The following is an 18,256-nucleotide window of genomic DNA, read 5'->3' on the forward strand; positions in this document are numbered from 1 at the left end:
GAGCCTGGAGCGTGTCCCGGCTCCTGGTCAGGGCTTGACCCCATCCATAGAGCGTGCCGGCTTTGGGTCAGGCACTGGGGATGCCATCAGACCAGACAGGACCCAAGCAGTGCCTGCCTTCCCAAAGCCTCTCCTCTGTAGGCTGAGTACCTCCATCCCCCAAGCAGCCCAGGCACCACACCGGGCCCTTTACACAATTGTTTGTAATAAATAAAGTTCCTTTCTCTCCCCAGCAGTCCCAGGAGGTTGGTTTGAGATCGCCATTTAGCAGATCTGGACACTGAGGCCTCCATCCAGGAAGGCTGGGCCTGGGATGGCCCCTGGCAGAGCGGCATGGCCCAAACTCCTGCTGCCCCCAGAGGGGCGGGCAGGTCTGGGCACGGGTGTGGGTACCTCTTCTGCCTGCTCCGGGTCATCCCCTTGGGGAAGGGGTGGCTCCCAGGGCCGCTCCCAAGGCAGAGCTCCAAGCTCCCTCTCTAATCTGCCTGCTCCCAGCCTGCTCCTCGGCCACGGCCTTATCAACCAGGCCCTCGCTGTTGTTCAGAGCTTTTTCCCGCGATCTTTTTCCCCCGCGCTTGGCCCTATCACGCCTGCAGCCTTGCCTGGTGCCTGGGCTGGCCCGGGAGCGGGGGACTCACTCCTCCTCTGAGGCCTGGGGAATGGGCCCAGCAGAGCTGCCATCAGCACCGGCATCGGCTGAGTATTTCCTCTGAGCTTCTGCCTGGGTGTGGCATGGGGGTGGGGAGGAGAGAGGACCACCAGGAGATGTTCTGTCTCCTGGGAGCCCTCAGGAGAGCCTCATGGCTGGGCGCAGGGATGTGAAACATTTTGGGGGGGGGGGGGGACAGTGGCAGGCAGGAGATGCTCTCTGCCCCAGAGGGCTCTGCACCAGAAGCCAAGAGTACCGGGTAGTCAGGCTGGTCCAGCTCCGCACTCCCCGCCCCGCTGACCCGTGGGTTCAGTGACAGGCCTGGGCTGGGCTGCCCTGTGCTCAGTCCCCAGAGTTGGTGGACATTGGCCTCTTCCTCCCTGTGCACAGAGTGACCTCAGGCCTCCAGTGGGGTCCTCTCGGGCCTCGAGCTCCACATACAACCTCAACCATCCCCTCCACCCACGAGGAGAGAGAAAAAGCCCCTCCCTCTCTGGGGACCAGATTCTGGGCTGGAGCTGCGGACAAGGTGCCGCCCCGCTCTGGCTACATCAGCACCCAACTTGCACCATAACGTGGATTTGCGATTGAGGTGGCCCCCCTCGTTGCACCCCAGCTGCCAGGCTCCTCTCTGATAGGTGCTGAGCACATACTATGCACTCACCAGCACCATAAACCTGGATTACCATCTTACAGAAAAGGTAATAGGCCCAGAGAGGTTAAGCGTCTGCCCCAAATTGCACAGCGGGTGAGCTGGGATTCTAACCCATGAGCATCTGACTCCCAAAACCTGTGCTCAGACCACAACTTTCCGTGGCCTCTGAATGCAGACCCCACCGGGATGCAGATGCAGTTTTCTGGGTGCAGGGTCCAGAGTGTTTCACAAATGGAGGTACCCCTGCCCTTCCTTCTCTGCTCCCAGTGTAACTCAGGGCATGCAGCTGGAGCAGGCTGACCTGGGGTTTTCTAGAAGTGGGTGTATTGGTTTTCCAGCAAGAGAGGAGTGAGGGACACTAGGCTTTGTAGCTGCTGTAACAAAATACCATAAACTGGGTGGCTTAACACAACAGGAATGTATTCATTCAGGGTTCTGGAGTCTAGAAATCCAAAATCAAGGTGTCAGCAAAGTCAGCTCCTCTGGAGTTTCTGAGGGAGCGTCTGTTTCAGGCTTGTCTCCTAGCTTCTGGTTTGCCAGCAATCCTTGTCTTGAAGCCGCGTCCCTCCAAATCTCTGCCCCCATCTCCACGTGGCCCTTCTTCCTGCGCGTGTCTGTGTCTGTGTGTCCAAGTTTCCTTCTTTTTATAAAGACACTTGTCACATTGGATTTAGGGTTTCTCCGCACCTAGTGTGATGTCAGCTTAACTTGATTACATCTGCAAAGAGCCTATTTTCAAATAAGGTCACATTCACAGATTCTGGGTGGACATGAACTTTGGGGGACACTATTCAAACCAGGACAGTGGATTTTGATTTTAGGAGGAGGTCCTAAAATGTAGAGGAGTATCGTCCTCTTGTCCTGCCTAAACTGTCTCATCTTCTCCCCCTGTAGGTGTGGGGCACCCGTTGACCATGCCACGCTCCTTCCTGGTGAAGAGCAAGAAGGCTCACACCTACCACCAGCCGCGTGCCCAGGAGGATGAGCTCCTCTGGCCTCCTGCCCTTGGCCCTGGTGAGTCATAGCCCAGGCTGGCCTTCTGCTGTACCCACCAGGACTCCCTGCCCACGTGGTGGGGAGGCAGCAGCATTCCACAGGAAGTAGCCGCTCTTCCAAGTCTGGAAACAGGAGGAGTTCAGTACATGTGGGTTGAATGAATGAATAAATGCACCCATCTCTTCTCACCCCATGGGGGTGATGAGAGCATCCTGATTGGAGCTGTCTTCAGCAGCTGACGTGTGACTCGTAATCAGAGGGCTGATCTAGGGCTGAGGGTGGGTGCTCAGAAAAACGGAGACTGGTCCAAGAGCTCTCCTGGGGGAGGGGAGGGGGAGGGCGGGGGTCTCCTCCTGGCCTCCACGCTGCTCCCACCATCCTAGGCAGAACCGCTGAGCGTGCACAGCCAGGGGCGGCAGCAGTGGCCTCTCTCTGGTGCCCCTCCTTCCCCCAGTCCCTCCGGACTTCCCAGAGCTGAAGTCTGACGGTCTTGTCTCCCCACAGTGGCCAGGGACCAGGTCCTGGGCACCAACCCTGTCCTCAGCACCCTGTTCCCAAACCAGTGCCTGGACTGGACTGACCTCAAACGGGAGCCGGAGCTGGAGCTGGACCAGAGCTTGATGACCAGGATGGCCTCCGCCCCAGGTACCCAGCGGGGGACCCCCGCCACTCCCCAGCGGGTGCAAGGGGAATGGAGGATGGATGGGCCCGTGGAAGCAGGGCCCCTTGGAGTTGTGGAGTCAGGGAGGATCGACAATCCGGGCTCTCAGGTTTCTGCTTGAATCCCTCCAGGACGGGGAGTTCATTCCCACATGAGAGCTTCTGTATGGTGGGGCAGAGGAAGCAGCTGGACAGGCCCACGTAGTGGGTGAGGTGGGCACTCTGCAGGGGTTGGGGCACATTTCTGGACTGAAAAGCCAAGGAGCCACAGTGAGGACCCAGACCACCCCCCAGTAAATAATTGGGGCTACACACCAAAGCCTCAGCAGGAGGTCACAATGGAGGGTGGCGGGAGTGGCTGCCCTGATTTTAATGTCACCACTAGGTAAATGTCCCACTCTCCACAGACGGGCCTGCTGTGACGTCCCGACCCCAGGATGGGGACTCGCCATCCTCCGACTCACCCCCGTTCTACAAGCCCAGATTCTCCTGGGATGCCCTGGCTTCATCCTACGGCCACAGCTACCAGCAGGCCCCCTCCACCATGCAGTCTGCCTTCCTGGAGCGCTCCGTCAGCCTGTATGGCAGCCCTCTGGTGCCCAGCACCGAGCCGCCCTTGGACTTTAGCCTCCACTACTCCCCGGGCTTGGACACATACCACTGCATCAAGTGCAGCAAGGTGGGTGGCCGGGATGCGGGTGGGCTCTCGGGTCCTGCTTGCATCCCCTCTCCAGCACCCTGGCAGCTGCGAGTGTTCAGAGTTGGGTGCCCCCTCTGATGTGACTCTTGGGTCCTCTGGTGGGATCAGGGACTCACAACATTCGTCCCCATCACCATTCACTGAGCCCTGACCACGTGCTCAGCCCTGTGCTAAGCACTTGACATGCATGAGCCCCGGGAGGTGGACGAAGGGCTAAGGTTCAGAGACGTTGAGTCACTTGCCCAATAGCACGCAGCAAGTAGATATCACAACCAGCATTCAAACCTGGCTCTGCCCAACTCTCACTTTTTAACCACCATTCAGCCTCCAGATAGGGCCAGGAGGGACTTTCCAGATCCCCCGTCCCAGACTCCATTCTATAGACAAGAAAGCCAGCCACAGAGAGGGAAAGGGACCTTCCCAGGACACACAGCACATGGCAGCAGAATCGGCAATCCAGTGTTCCTTCTCCTGTACGCCCATCTATGGCTGAGCTGGGTGCACAGGTGGGACCCCGGCTCCTCTCCCTCTCTGCACCCCGGGGCCTCATGCTCTGCCCCTCCTGCAGGTGTTCTCCACCCCACATGGGCTCGAGGTGCACGTCCGCCGCTCCCACAGTGGGACCCGGCCCTTCGCCTGCAACGTCTGCGGCAAAACCTTCGGCCATGCAGTGAGCCTGGAGCAGCACACGCACGTCCACTCCCAGGTGGGCAGCTGGCTGAGCACAGCACCCTCGCTTCCCACTCCTGCTCTGTGCTCCCCCCAGGAAGCCTAGGGGGCTTCGGTGGGTCTCTCTCTGTGCCCCTGAGGGTGACAGATCGGGAGGCCCTCATTATCTGCCGCCCTGATCTGGGTCTCCATCACCAGCCCTTAACACATTTGAGTCCCTGATGGACCAAGCTGGCTTCATGTACAGTTGGAAGAGGCTAGGAGCTCAGGTGGGATTTCGGGGGCAGCGAGATGTCTGTGATGCTGAGGGATGACCCCACCTCCTGGGTGGTCAGGACAGGTTTCTCACCTCTGAGACCCCTGACTCTTAGAATCTTGAAGTCAGGCTTTAATGTTCATCTCATCCCACTCAGCCCTACCTGATGCCGAAATCCCTTCCTCAGAATCCCATTCCAGGGAAAGCACCTGAAACTGACCTGAGTTGCTAACACCTGGGTAGATATAAAAGCTCAGGTGGGAAACGCAGGAAAAGATGGTTAGAATGTACCACGTGCCAGTTGCCAGCTCAGTTCCCGACCTCCAATCCTCCCAACGATCCTTTGAGGTCACTACCCATAACGATCCAATGTACAGATGAGGAAACTGAGTCCCAGGGAGGTTAAATGACTTGCCAAAGGTCACATGGCGAGTAAGAGGCAGAAGCCAGAATTGGGCCCCAATAATTCAGCCGCTTAAACAGACCACAAAGGAAAATCCCCTAATAGGAGGCCACTCAGGGGCCAGGCCTCGCCCCCTCCTGGGAGGCAGGAATGGGGGTCCCTGGGCCCCATCCTCGAGGCCACCCCAATGGAGTGTCCTGTTCCTCAGGGGATCCCGGCCGGGTCCAGTCCCGCGCCCAGCTTGGCAGTCCCGGGTCTCGAGGCCCCACCTGCGCCTGACCCCCCGGGGCCTCGTTTCCTCCGGCAGGGGCGCAGCTTCGAGTGCCGGATGTGCGGCAAGGCCTTCAAGCGCTCGTCTACCCTGTCCACCCATCTGCTCATCCACTCGGACACGCGGCCCTACCCCTGCCAGTTTTGCGGCAAGCGCTTCCACCAGAAGTCGGACATGAAGAAGCATACCTACATCCACACCGGTGAGGCCGCGGCCCGCGCTCTGCCCCGGCCGAGCTCCTCCCCGGCCTGGGTCCGCCGACCCTCCCCCCACCCCGCCCCCACCAAGCCCCCAACCCCAGGGCCCAGACAGAGCCTCCGGGCACCCCACCTTTCACTGTTAAAAGGTGCGGGCTTTAGGACCCGGGTGGAGAGGGATGGGGGTGTCAGGTTACACAGGGGAGGCCACCCCCCTCCAACAGGAGGGCTGGACACGCTGTGCTACTTAATGCCTAGAAAAAGTACTGGAAGGAAATAGCAAAATGTCGACACTGATAATCTGTGTGTAGAAGTGAGACCAGCAGGTGAATTTCTCCTTCGTTCGTCATTCCTTCATTCACTCATTCCTCCAGCCATTCATTCCTTCATTCCCGCATTCATTCATTTCCCATTTGGTCATTCATTCATTCATTCATGCTGCTACTCACCCTTTTGGTCCCCCACTCATTCACCCATTCCCTGTTTGGTCACTCATTCGTCATCCCTCCAGCCATTCATTCATCCTCATTCATTCCTCCATTCCTTCATTCCTCCATTCATTCATTCCTCAGCTGTTAGCCAGTGCCTCTTTTGTGCAGGGCCCTGTACCAGGTGCTGGGCTTCATCGATAAACAAGGTGGACCCAGTCCCTGCCTTAAAACCAGGATACAGTTGGCCGAGGGGTTGGGTGGTCAGAGTTGTATTTTTCTTGTCTCCCTTTTCTAATTATTTTCTAAAGTGAACGTGCAATAAAACATAATAAGGTTCCAGAGAACAACTGCAGGGCATTGGGGCAGCAGGTCTGGTCCAAACGGCCCTGACCCTGTCCTTGCTGCCCCGCAGGTGAGAAGCCACACAAGTGCCAGGTGTGTGGGAAGGCTTTCAGCCAGAGCTCCAACCTCATCACTCACAGCCGGAAGCACACGGGCTTCAAGCCCTTCAGTTGCGAGCTGTGCACCAAGGGCTTCCAGCGTAAAGTGGACCTGCGGCGGCACCGCGAGAGCCAGCACAACCTCAAGTGAGGCTGTCCCCGCTCCTAGCTCCTGACTGGCCCGCCCCAAGATCGTGTCACCTGGAGGGAGGCCAGCCTCACACACCCAGATCCCCAGTCTCCTGGAGGCAGCACTGGACGGGACTCGTCAAGCCTGTTTTGAGACTCACGAAATTGCTGTGTGACCTCGGGCAAGTCACTTTCCCTCTCTGGACCAACAATTATCCTGCTGCAAAGTGTGGCAGCTGGATCTTTTCTGAGCTGATGTTGTCTACAGGTCTAAGAGCTCGGTGCCTTCCCCCCGGGGCAGAGCCCAGGAGGCCAGAGTAGCCCCAGGTGCACAGCGATACCAAGAACAGACCAGAGCTGGGACTCACAGAGAAATCCTCCCCCTGCCTGCTGCTCGCTGGGATCTGGTCAGCTCGGTTTTCAGCAGGCCCCTTTCTGGCTGCCACGGATGGTCAGAGCTGTCTCCTGCCCCAGTGGGAGACCTAGCACCCCTCTGCTTCAGCCAACGTGCCGGCTGCTCCCCACTCCTGACGGGCGCTCAGGCCACGGGGGTTCCAGTTCTGCGGTCAGACCACGGGGAAACCAGCAGTTACTGCTGTCAAAAGCCTGTTCCTCTCAACAGCTGTAAATAAAAGACACAGATTTACTTACATTTCGCCACCATTTTTTAAACACGTACTGGGTGCAAGCTAGTGCCCGAGGCTTTGGGGAGGGATGGTGGGGAGGCTTGAGAAGCATAGAAAGCTCTGTAGTCGCTCACAGACACATTGGGAGACCAAACTGATAAAGTGCTGAAACAGAGGCATGAGAGACCCGTGTGACAAGACCCCAGGCAAGGGCAAGGTGGATGCAGCTGGGGCGGTATCAGTTTCCTGTGGCTGCTCTAACAGATCACCGCAAACTCCGTGGCTTCAAACAACACAAAGGGGGACTTCCCTGTGGTCCACTTGTTAAGACTCCGTGCTTCCAACGCAAGGGGCGTGGGTTTGATCCCTGGTCGGGGAACTAGGATCCCACATGCCAAGGGGCACAGCCAGAACATTAAACACACACACACAAAGGTATTCTCTTACAGTTGTGGAGGTCAGAAATCCAAAATGAGTCTCACGGGGCTAAAAGTCAAGGTATCGACAGGGCTGGTTCCCTCTGGAGGCCCCAGGGGAGGTTCTCTTTCCTCATCTTTTCCAGCTTTTAGAGGCCGCCTGCATCCCTCAGCTTGTGGCCTCTTCCTCCATCTTCAAAGTGCGTCACTTGGACCTCCCATCAGCCCACCTCCTTCCTCTGCTTTTGACCTTCTTGCCTCCCTCTTGCAAGGACCCTGGTGATCCCATCGGGTCCACCTGGGTCATCCAGGGTAACCTTCCCATCTCAAGGTCCTGAATGGAATCACCAGGGTAGGCAGAATAATGGCCCCCAAAGATGATATCCACATCCTAATCCCTGGAACCTGTGAATGTTATACGGCAGAAGGGACTTTGCAGGTGTGATTAACTTAAGCCTGGTGCTGCCCCTCACTAGCTGGGTGACTCCAGGCTGAGCCCCCTCCTCTGTAAAATGGTAAACGTAGCAATCCTTTCCTGTGGGTTGCTGGGAGGATCCCCTGAGGCCATGAGTATACGGCAGTGAGGAGGGCCTAACACAGGGTAAGTGTTGGTAGGCCATGAATGTGCCCTCTTGAAATCCTGCCCATCCTACAGGCCTGCTCAAATGCCGCCTCCTGCAGGAAGCCTCCCTTGGTCATTCCAGCCAGAGGTCTTCTCCTGCTTCTAAACTGAGCTCTTCGGGCTCCTTGCTTACAGCTCAGGACCCACTGAACCTGGACTGGCAGTTATCTGTGGGTAAGTTTCCGCTCTGCTAGAAAGAATTCCCTCTGGGCTCTAGTCTTCAGCACTAAGCCCGTACCTGGCCCACCACAATGAACACTTCTGAATGAGTCCCTTCCGGGTAACAAGCTGGGCTCAGGGTTTCCATACATCGTCTCTAACCCACGTAGCCCTCTGCAAAGGAGCTGTCATTATCCCATTTTACAGAGTGGGCAACTGAGGCTCAGGGAGGTTGGCCATCTTGCCCAAGGTCACCCAGCAAGCAAGTGCAGAGCTGGGATCAGGATATCTGATCCAAGTCTTCTTCTTCTTTGAGTCTCTGTCTACCCTTCCTCCCAATGACACCTGCAGGTGTTTCCTCTCTTCCGCTGTGAATCTAGAGGATTCTGAGGCTCCTTAAGGAATGGTAAATCCCTTGACTCCCAGGCTCTGGGTTTGGCTGGGCAGGACCCCATGGTATAGTTCATTGCAAAGGCTCTTCCTGTTTACTTTAGCAAGAATTCCCCTACACAGACCTGTCAGGTGTGCAGAGGGTGGGGCGGAGGTTCGGGATTTGCATACGAGGGTGGTCTGGTCTCCTCAGCAGGCTTTCAGATCCTGTCCTGCAGGCCTCACTCTTGAGGTCAAAGGAAGACAGCCTCTGGCAGCCAACCCACCAGAGCCACCAGAGCCTTGGAGAACACCTGCTCCCCCCTCCTCCTCTTTCCCGTGAGGACCGTGTAGCCCAGAGAGGGGAAGGGACTTGCCCAAAGCCACACAGCAGGGCCAGGCTCGCCTGGGCTTCTGAACCCGGAGTGAGCCTGAACTTCCCAGAGGACGGACGGACACACACACACACACACACACACACACACACACACGCACGGAGGAGCTACTTTGCATGCTCCTTGTTTGCTAAACAAAACCACACCAATATCAGGATTTCAGCCACTTCTGCAGCAGGGTGGGGCAAGGAAGTGTAGCCAGACAATGTGTCTTTCTTCATCTGCTGAGGTTGGGAGCTCAGGATTTAGTGTGTCGACCCGTCCACTGTGTGCCCACAACGATGGGAGGGCCCTGCAGCCTCAGAGCAGGGAGGCTGGACCCCCATTTGTACACACATTGCAGAGAAAGGGGGCCAGTGGGTGGGCAGGTATGGGGGGGCGGGGAAACCTGCTTCCCCGGGGAGAGTCGGCACCGCGTGGAGGGGGCGATCCAGGCCGCTGTCCCTTCCCCACGCCCACCGCTCAGCTGCAGGAACGGCAGGGCGGTCACAGGAAGGATGGGCTGCCCTGTGCACACAGAGCGGCGGCCCTGGAGAAGGCCTGCAGGTTGGCGCCAGCCCACAGGCCACCGGCAACAATCCCGCCAGTGGGAGCAGAGGTCCCGGCAAAGTCCCGTCTCCTGCGGGATGCGAGGGCCGCGCTCATCATGCTGGGGTCGGGGGCCCAACTCAGTGGGTGCGGCGGGGCCCCCAGCTGCTGTCTGTGACCGTAGGGAGTGCAGTCACCGTCCTCAGCTTTCTGCTCTACTTCCACTCCCCACCCCCTCGTCTGAGATTCCCGGCATCCGAGTCCCAGCCTGTGAACCGGGAGGCCCCGTCCAGCCCCGTGAAGCCTCGTGCAGCAAAGGGAAGCCACGGGCCCAGGGAGGGGTGAGCGGTGGCCCCAGTCACACGGGCGGTCGGCAGCGACGTCACACAGGATCCAGGTCCAGCCTAGGGAACTCTCCACCAGAACTGTGGGGTTGACTGCACACCTCCAGGGGACTCTGCTTACACAGAACGCGGAGCCAGTGGCGGCCTCCGAGGTTGTACGGGGATGCGAGGGGCCGCCGGCCTGCGGCGCCGACCCAGCAGCTGAGGGCTGGGAGGTGCGGGTGGAGAACGTGAGGCTTCAGGACGGCACCGGTAACTCCACCCGTGGGATCGATACGCCCCACGGTGAGTAACGACACCAGGATTTTAATATGGAAACAAACCAGTCACCTTAAGGCGCAGAAACCAACACCGGAATTCATTTTCTGATGAAATGTCCCGCCAGTGGTGTCACCTTCAGGCAACATCTCCAGGCCGCTGCCAGCCCCTGAGGGACATTCTGGGAGATGCCCGGCGGCCCTCCTAGGAAATCACTGGTAAGGATGGAAATGCGCCTCCCAGGGTCAGCCCAGGCATTCACACGGGTGGCTGAGCTGGCCCCAGCCCGTCCCCCAGCGTGACCGCCCAGAGCTGACTGCACTGGCCCGGAAGGCGTGGATGGGGGAATGGAGGTGGCAGAGCCTGGGCACTGGGGCAGTGGGGAGAGCGGAAGGATGTAGGGCTCTGGATCATCTAGAAGAATAGGACCTGTTCTGAAAGTTCACCAAGTGTGCCTCCGTCCATCACCTGCAGAATCAAGTCCGGCCCCTGGCCGTGACCTAACCTTCCCAGCCCTGGACGGGCTCCCCTCAGGCTGGCACAGGCTACTCCAGAGGGAAGGAGCAGGACGAATAAAAGGGTGAGGGTGGAGGACGGGGGATAGAAGAGACACGACCAGAGAATGATGAAGAGTCTGGGCCGGCCAGAAGCATCCAAAGCTGGGAGGGCCACACACCATGGGGCAGAGCCTGGCACGGGCCAGGGGCAGCAGGAGAGACCCAAGACCCAGAAGAATCTTCCCAAGACCCAGAAGAACCTTCCCAAGGCACCCGAGCCATTGATTGTTTTGGACCAAGGGAGAGCCCGAGAGACAAGGGAGCTGAGCTTCAGAAAGACAATCCATGGTGGATACACGGTGTGGTCTGCGGAGCCCAGCGGGAGCACTGGGGGCTAGAGGCGGTTCCAAGTCAGGTTCTGAGTCAGTATATTGGGGATGGCAGCGGCACCAGCTGCCCTGAGCTCCTCCTGGCTCCCTGCTGAGGCTGGTCAGAGAGCGGAGCTCCCCGGGATGGAGGGAGGACGCACAGGAGACCATCACGGCCGCACCATCCCACTTCCCTGGGATTCTGGACAGGAAACCAAGTCTTTCCTGTTATTCCCCAAAAGGCCTTTAGGGAATTCCCGACGCCATTTCCCACCCTTTGCCCGCGGTGTTCCCTCCTCTAAAATCCCCTCTTCCCTCCCCTGAACCCTTGAAACCCAGCTCAACTGCATAGATTTTTCTTTTCTTTTTTCTTTTTTCTTGGCCGTGCAGCATGTGCGATCTTAGTTCCCTGACCAGGGACTGAACCCGCGCCCCCTGCATTGGAAGCAAGGAGTCTTAACCACTGGACCACCAGGGAAGTCCCACAAGTGCATAGATTTTTCGACACGTGCTCACCCCCTGACCCTCCATTCCACTCCTAGGAATTTGCGTGAAAGATAAGTAGTCATGAATGGGCCACAGATTAGCTACAAGATCATCTTCTGAAACCTGTTGGAAATGGAAAAAACAAATTGGGACCGTCCTAGCCTCCCAGGAGAGGAGATTGGCTACGTGACCGGTGGTGCACCCAGACAATGGTCATCCAAGTAGCCACTGAAAGGAGCCAGTGTGCTTTACCTTTTTTTTTTTTGGCTGCATTGGGTCTTGGTTGCTGCGCGCAGGCTTTCTCTCGTTGCAGCGAGCAGGGGCTACTCTTTGTTGAGGTGCGTGGGCTTCTCACTGCGGTGGTTTCTCTTGTTGCAGAGCATGGGCTCTAGGCGCGCGGGCTTCAGTAGCTGCAGCACGCGGGCTCAGTACTTATGGCTCACGGGCTTAGTTGCTCCGCGGCATGTGGGATCTTCCCAGACCAGGACTCGAACCCGTGTCCCCTGCATTGGCAGGCGGATTCTTAACCACTGTGCCACCAGGGAAGTCCCTGGAGCCAGTGTGCTTTACAAGGACTGACCCAGAAGGGGCCTGGGTGCTGGTGTGTGGAGTGAGAAACGCTTGCTTCACGATTGCGTGCTGGTTCTGTAAAAACAGCACAACGTACATTTGTAGATGCTTAGAGAAACAAATCCTAAGAAGGTCCATCAAACCATTGATAGCAGTTGCTTCTGGGGGCTGGGAAAGAGGGTTGATTTCACTCTCAATGCTATCTATAAAAGAGACTTGGATTTGTGTGTGTGTGTGTGTATTTTTTACTAAAAAAAATTGAACAGAAAATAGATTTTGCAGAATAAATGCATCAACATAGGAAGCTGTTCATGATATCTTAAGTGAAAAAGTGGTTTAAAATCAGTATACACCATATGATTCCATTTTGTTAATTACACGCACAGAAGGAAGCTTGCAAGGATAAAGAACAGCATATCAACAAGGGCTGCACAAAGGGGGCTGCGTATTTTCTTCTCCTTCCTTTTCAGTGTGTATGTTGTATTTTTCTGTCATGGGCACGCATGATAACATTATCACTGGCATTACAAAAAGACTCCTTCTGCACGAATATTATTTCCCTGCTTTGAGGTTTGCCTCTCCACTCCTCCCTCCAAGCTGCTGGCCCTCCACAGCTCCTGGGGTCAGTGTCCTTTCTCCTTCCTCAGTGCTGGTTCTCTTGAACCCAACCCCCAACCCCGAGAGCCACCTCCCGGCAGACACTGCGTCCAGTCCTAACACTCAGCTGAGGACCCAGCACCTAGGAGGTCCCCAGTAATTCTGAGAAGGATGTGCAAGCCCATCAGGGCCCCTGGCTCCTTCGTGGCAGGTGGGGTGGGACCCCTAAGGTGGAGCCCCTGGCTTGGGAGCAGTGGGTCAGATACTGGACACCCAGCTCTTCCTCCTGGTCTTGGTGGAGGGCTGTTCCCTCCCACCTCCCTGGGGTCCAGCTGGGATTGGGCAGGGCCTGGGTTTCCAATGGCGGGGGCCGGGGGGCTGCAGGAAGGCAGGAGGAGGGAAATCTGAGACAGAGGCTTGTGCTGAGCGGCCCGTGCTCAGGTTTGGCCTGATAAGTTTATCAGACGGTGCCGCCTGCCAACCGTCAGCATGGATCAGGCCAGCGGGCTTTGGCGGGAGGTTGCTCCCAGGCCGATAGTGCCTTCCTCGTGTTATCAGGGGCCTGGCGGCCCAGAGAGCGGGAGAAAGGGAGAAGCAGAGAGAGGGAGAATGAGAGAGAAAGAGAGGGAGGGAGCCTTCCAACCACTTCACCCAAATGACAAGAGCCAGGGAAAAGAGGCCTCTGGGGGTCCTGGCGGGACCTCGGCATCCCAGCCACATGGGCAGATGCAGCTGGGAATCGGTACCATGGAGGCGTGGGTGGGAGCCTCCATTTCTCCCTGGGCACAGCCTTCCAGGCCACAGAACGGGCCTGATGCTGCCCTGCTCTTCAGCAAGGCTTAAAGAAAAAGTCCCCTTTTCTGGAAAGTTCCATGCCCCAGAAGGCACAAGGGAGCAGGAGGGCACCTCTCCACCATTCTTTCCCACTCCAGCCTTTCCTCTCGCAGCCCCTGTGGTCTCGGGGTGAAAGCCAGTCTCCGTTCACATTAGGGACCAACCCCTCAGGGAGTCGGGTCATGGTCATCCCTGCCTTACGAATGAGGAAACTGAGTCTCAGAGTGAGTGTAGACGAGGATCTGGAGGACGAGGACCCAGGAGGCCAGGAGCGGGAAGACGGAAGGAGGAGGGATGAGAGGCTGAGGCCTGGGACCCTGCCCCCACCCCCCGGGTCTAGAGCTCCCGCACAAAGAGCCTGTGCTCTTCAGGGAAGCCGCTTCAGACGTGGTGCTGGTTCCCGGTCCAGAGCCATGCACCCAGGCCCCCGCCCTCGGCGATGGCCATCAGAGGGAGGGGCACGCCCCCAGGTCTGCAGGGCTATCTTGGGGGGCAGCATCACAGTGGATTTTTATAATTCCCTTTTCTAGACTTTTCCTGACTTTTCCATGATTTCTATGATAAGAATGTGGGAGGGTTGGGGGCCTGGGGGAAGAAAGGTGATTTGTTTACTTTAAGAGGGATAGAAGGAGAGAGGGCAAGGGTCCCTGGCGAACCAGGAATGCTTGGCCGGGCCTTCCAGCCCAGGAGCACCACGCCTCGCCTCTGCCCATCCTAGGGCACAGACATAGGGCCAGGTCTGCCAGTGTCTGCAGAGCCGACAGCCGAGTCCCCCAGAGTCCCATATGACAGCCCGGGTCCAGGAGCTTCCAGAGGCACAAAGGCTGCCCTAATGGGTCGGAAAGCGTTCATTCATCAACTCCTACTTACCGAGCACCTGCCGTGAACGAGGCTCCTTTCTAAGTGGCTGAGGATAGGGCAGTGGGAGAAGCTCACAGAGCCCGTGCTCATGGGGACACAGAGGAAAAACAGACAAAGCCAGCAGGAATGGACACAGGGAAGGGGGCGGGTGTGTCAGCGTGGGGATCGCAGCGCCTGGTACTGGGGCGGCCTCACCCTGGAGCCGGCCTTGTGAGAGGCGGGGAAGGAGAGAGCCCAGACGGGGTGCCGGGAGGCTGGGATGTCGCTCTGGCCCCTGCCTGGCCGGGAGTCTTTCAGGCACTTCCCTCTGGTCTTCAGTTTCTCTCATCTGTACAATGAAACCCGTGGTCTTCAGAAATCTCAAGATTCAGCCCGCACCCACCAGGTCTCAAGATTTCCTTCCGTCGACTCTTTTTATACTTTTTCTTTTTTTTTTCCTGCAGTCTTTTGCATTTTAATTAATGGATTAATTAATATTGAGATCGAGTTGACATATAACATTCTGTAAGTTGTACGTGTAGCCCATCATGATTAGATGTTTGTATATATGGTGAAATGGTCACCACAATACGTGAAATTAACATCCATCACCACACATAGTAAAAAAATTTTTTTCTTGTGATGAGAACTTTTAAGATCTACTCTCTTTTTCTCTCTCTCTCTTTCATTGAAGTATAGTTGATTTACAATATTGTGTTAGTTTCAGGTATACACAATTTTTTTTTTTAGGTAAACAAAGTATTTTATGAAAGAAAAGTAAGTTAAAACCCGGTATCCACATCTACGAGCTGCAAAGGTGTACAGCAAAGTGATTTGGCCATATATACATAAAATTTTTCAGATTCTTTTCCTTTATAGGTTATTACAGGATATTGAACATAGTTCCCTGGGTGATGTGGTAAGTCTGTGTTGTTTATCTATTTTACACATAGTAATGTGTATCTGTTAATCCCATACTCCTAATTTATCCCTTCTCCCCTTCCCCTCGTGCTCTTTTTTTTTTTTTAAACAACAGCTCCTGTTTATTTATTTATTTATTTTTAAAATTTATTTTATTTATGGCTGTGTTGGGTCTTCGTCTCTGTGCAAGGACTTTCTCTAGTTGTGGCAAGAGGGGGCCACTCTTCATCACGATGCGCGGGCCTCTCACTATCGCGGCCTCTCTTGTTGCGGAGCACAGGCTCCAGACGCACAGGCTCAGCAATTGTGGCTCACGGGCCTAGTTGCTCCGCGGCATGTGGGATCTTCCCAGACCAGGGCTCGAACCCGTGTCCCCTGCATTGGCAGGCAGATTCTCCACCGCTGCGCCACCAGGGAAGCCCCCTCGTGGACTCTTGAACAAGGGAATGGAAGGTGCAGGTGACAACTGTTGGAGACAGACGCTGGAGCTTGCACATTCATGGGCCGGCAGCGCACGTGGCTTCAGGCCAGTGTCCAGAAGTGGAGCACGGTTTGAAATCCGGGAAGATAGAAAAGGGGTGCCTGACGCACTTCTGCAGCTTAGACCTCTGCTGCTCGCGCCTGGTCATACCTTGACTCTGAGCCTCTGCCCTTTGTCCACGTTACGCACAAATAAACGTAGCTGTTGTTATCACCTTAGCCAGTGGCTCTGACCGTGGAGCACAGGCCCCGGGCTGGATCCCTGGGTCCAGCACCCTCCCGGCCACCATGTGATGAACTGACCCAGGCCACACTCGTGGGCTGTCCCTGCTGACAGCTGGAGCTACAGACGCCAGGCTGAAGTTCAGAGCTATTTCTGCAAAGGGTGACTTGGGACTTCCTCTCGGATCTCTTAAAAATAAAGGGGTTATCGTGGTCCTCAGGCTCTTTCCTCCACGTGAGGAACCCTGACATGATTTCTGGGGAAGAACTGCACCCCCCCGAGCCTCCCTCAGCCCAGCGAGGACTTATCTCTGGGCTCAGTCGGGCAGCAGGAAGGGAGAGAAGCGACCACCGCGGCCAGCTCTTCCTGCCCCAGAAGCCCCTTTTGGGAGCAGCAGGGGATGTGGCCCCTGACTCAGGGGCGTCAATCACCCCTCTTCCCCGGGGCTGCGGTCGCCCACCGGACTCCGGGGGGAATCAGAAATCAGGGGGGCAGAGAGCGTTCTGGGGAAGCCTTCAGCTCGTCCAGCCCAGCCTCTGCCCTGGGCCTCCCACTGCACCCAGCACCACCCTGTCTCTGTTTGTGGCCCACGCCCTGCCCTGCAAAGCTGATGGGACGTCAGTCTCCACCAGACCACCAACTCTAGCAGAGGCTGGGAGACCCACTCCTAGAGGTCGGGCCAGCCTGCAGGGAGAGTGAGGGCCGAGGAGGCGAAGGCTGTGGCATCCAGGGCCCAGGTGGGGCCCACCTCCCCCTGCCAGGGGGTCCACTCTGCAGCAGAGAGCGGCCCAGGGGCCAGCCCACCCCCTCTGGGGATTCCTTCCCACCTTGCAGGCCCCAGGATTTTAGTCCCAATAGAAGGCAACTCCTCTCAGTGTTTCCGAGGAGAGAACCTCAAGGTTCTGTACAACAACCTGGGCATCCACTCAGGGCTGGGCCCTGATGCAGCAAGACCCAAAAAGGGGACATCTAGGGGACTCTAGGAGGCTGAGAGGCCACCAAGCCCAACCCTGGGTCAGGCAAGTCTTCCTGGAGGAAGCAGATATCCGAAAGATGAAAAGAATTTTTTTTTTTTTAGGCCACAGGGCATGTGGGATCTTAGTTTCCCAACCAGAGATCGAGCCCCTGTCCCCTGCACTGGGAGCACGGAGTCTTAACCACTGGACCGCCAGGGAAGTCCCATGATGAAAAAAATTTGATCTGTCAAAAGTGGAGAGGGTTGCCCCAAGCTGAGGAATGGCAGGTGCAAAGGCCCTGGGGAGACATAAGGCCTCCATCTGCTCCCAGCTCCATTCCCAACCTGCTGGGGGCTTTGGCGCCAGCCAGTGCCCTGTGGGGGCCACAGAGGCCAAAGTGTAGAGCAAGGTGACCTAGAGGGGTCACAGGAGCCATCCTGGGGCTCTCGGTGCCCGGTCACATTCACCAGGGCTTGCTGTCGGCTCTCCCGGTCCCAGCTGGCCAGTCCCTGCTGGCTCAAGGATGCCCATCTGCGGCCGGCCCTCCTCTGGGAGCAAGTTTCAGGCCCCTGAGCTGAGCGAGCGCCCCCAGGGCAGCTCTGCAGAAGCCAACAATCTTAGCTGGAAACCGTCGCAGCTCGGGGTTTCCTCCCTGCCGGCTCCCTGCGCCCCTCAGCCCAGCCTCAGACTTATCACTGCCCTCCAGCTGCCTCACCCCACGGCCCCCTCCAACCACCTCCCCTGGATGATTCAGCAAATCTTCCCTCCCTGGGGGGAAAAACAAGGGTAAAAAAAAATCACAATGTCAGATTACAAAGCCCCAACTGTAGGACAGGCCCCTGGCGGGGAGATAAGGGTCCCACTCGCCCTCAAAGCCCCTCTGGCAGATAAACCTTCTAAAGCAGCAAAGGCTGCCGCAGGTGTGGGATGTGGAGGCCTGGCCTCGAGGAAGTTGTGGAGGCATGCCATTGGGTGGCCAGAGGGCCCAGGGCCACCGCAGAGCAAGCCAGGCAAAGAGGAAGCACCCCGCCACAGCAGCAGCTGGAGCTGGTGCTACCATCCCACCCACACCGGGGAGGGAGAAAGAGAAGGGCGGGGGCCTTCGCAGAAAGTTCAGTGGGAGCATACTCACAGATGCCCTCCACCCCGGGTGGCCCTCTGCAGCTCGGCCTGCAAACCCTGCTCCGTGCACGCCCAGCCACGTGAGGAGGTGAGGGTGCCCGTCCTCTGCAGGCCCGGGTGGAGGGAGCGGCGGGCCACTGCAGGGCTGGGAGCACCCGCTGGGGAGGGCAGGGGGAGACCAAGGCCACC

The 18,256-nt window shown here is 57.3% G+C and overlaps 1 protein-coding gene across 3 annotated transcripts; it reads left to right on the forward strand.

Annotated features, from left to right (window-relative positions):
* The first annotated feature begins 2,218 nt into the window (after window positions 1-2,218).
* Window positions 2,219-6,478, forward strand: GFI1B (growth factor independent 1B transcriptional repressor). 3 transcript variants are annotated; one of them, XM_057548990.1, is made up of 6 exons: window positions 2,219-2,318; window positions 2,805-2,945; window positions 3,368-3,639; window positions 4,229-4,366; window positions 5,197-5,461; window positions 6,300-6,478. In XM_057548990.1, the coding sequence occupies exons 1-6, from the start codon at window positions 2,219-2,221 to the stop codon at window positions 6,476-6,478; spliced, it is 1,095 nt and encodes a 364-aa protein (XP_057404973.1). The 3 variants fall into 3 exon arrangements, with proteins under 3 accessions (XP_057404973.1, XP_007194502.2, XP_007194503.2); XM_007194440.2 differs by having other exon boundaries at window positions 5,296-5,461; XM_007194441.2 differs by lacking the exon at window positions 4,229-4,366 and having other exon boundaries at window positions 5,296-5,461.
* Window positions 6,479-18,256: the final 11,778 nt, after the last annotated feature.

This window comes from Balaenoptera acutorostrata, chromosome 6 (assembly GCF_949987535.1).
Source record: "Balaenoptera acutorostrata chromosome 6, mBalAcu1.1, whole genome shotgun sequence".
Taxonomy (NCBI): Eukaryota; Metazoa; Chordata; class Mammalia; order Artiodactyla; family Balaenopteridae; genus Balaenoptera; species Balaenoptera acutorostrata.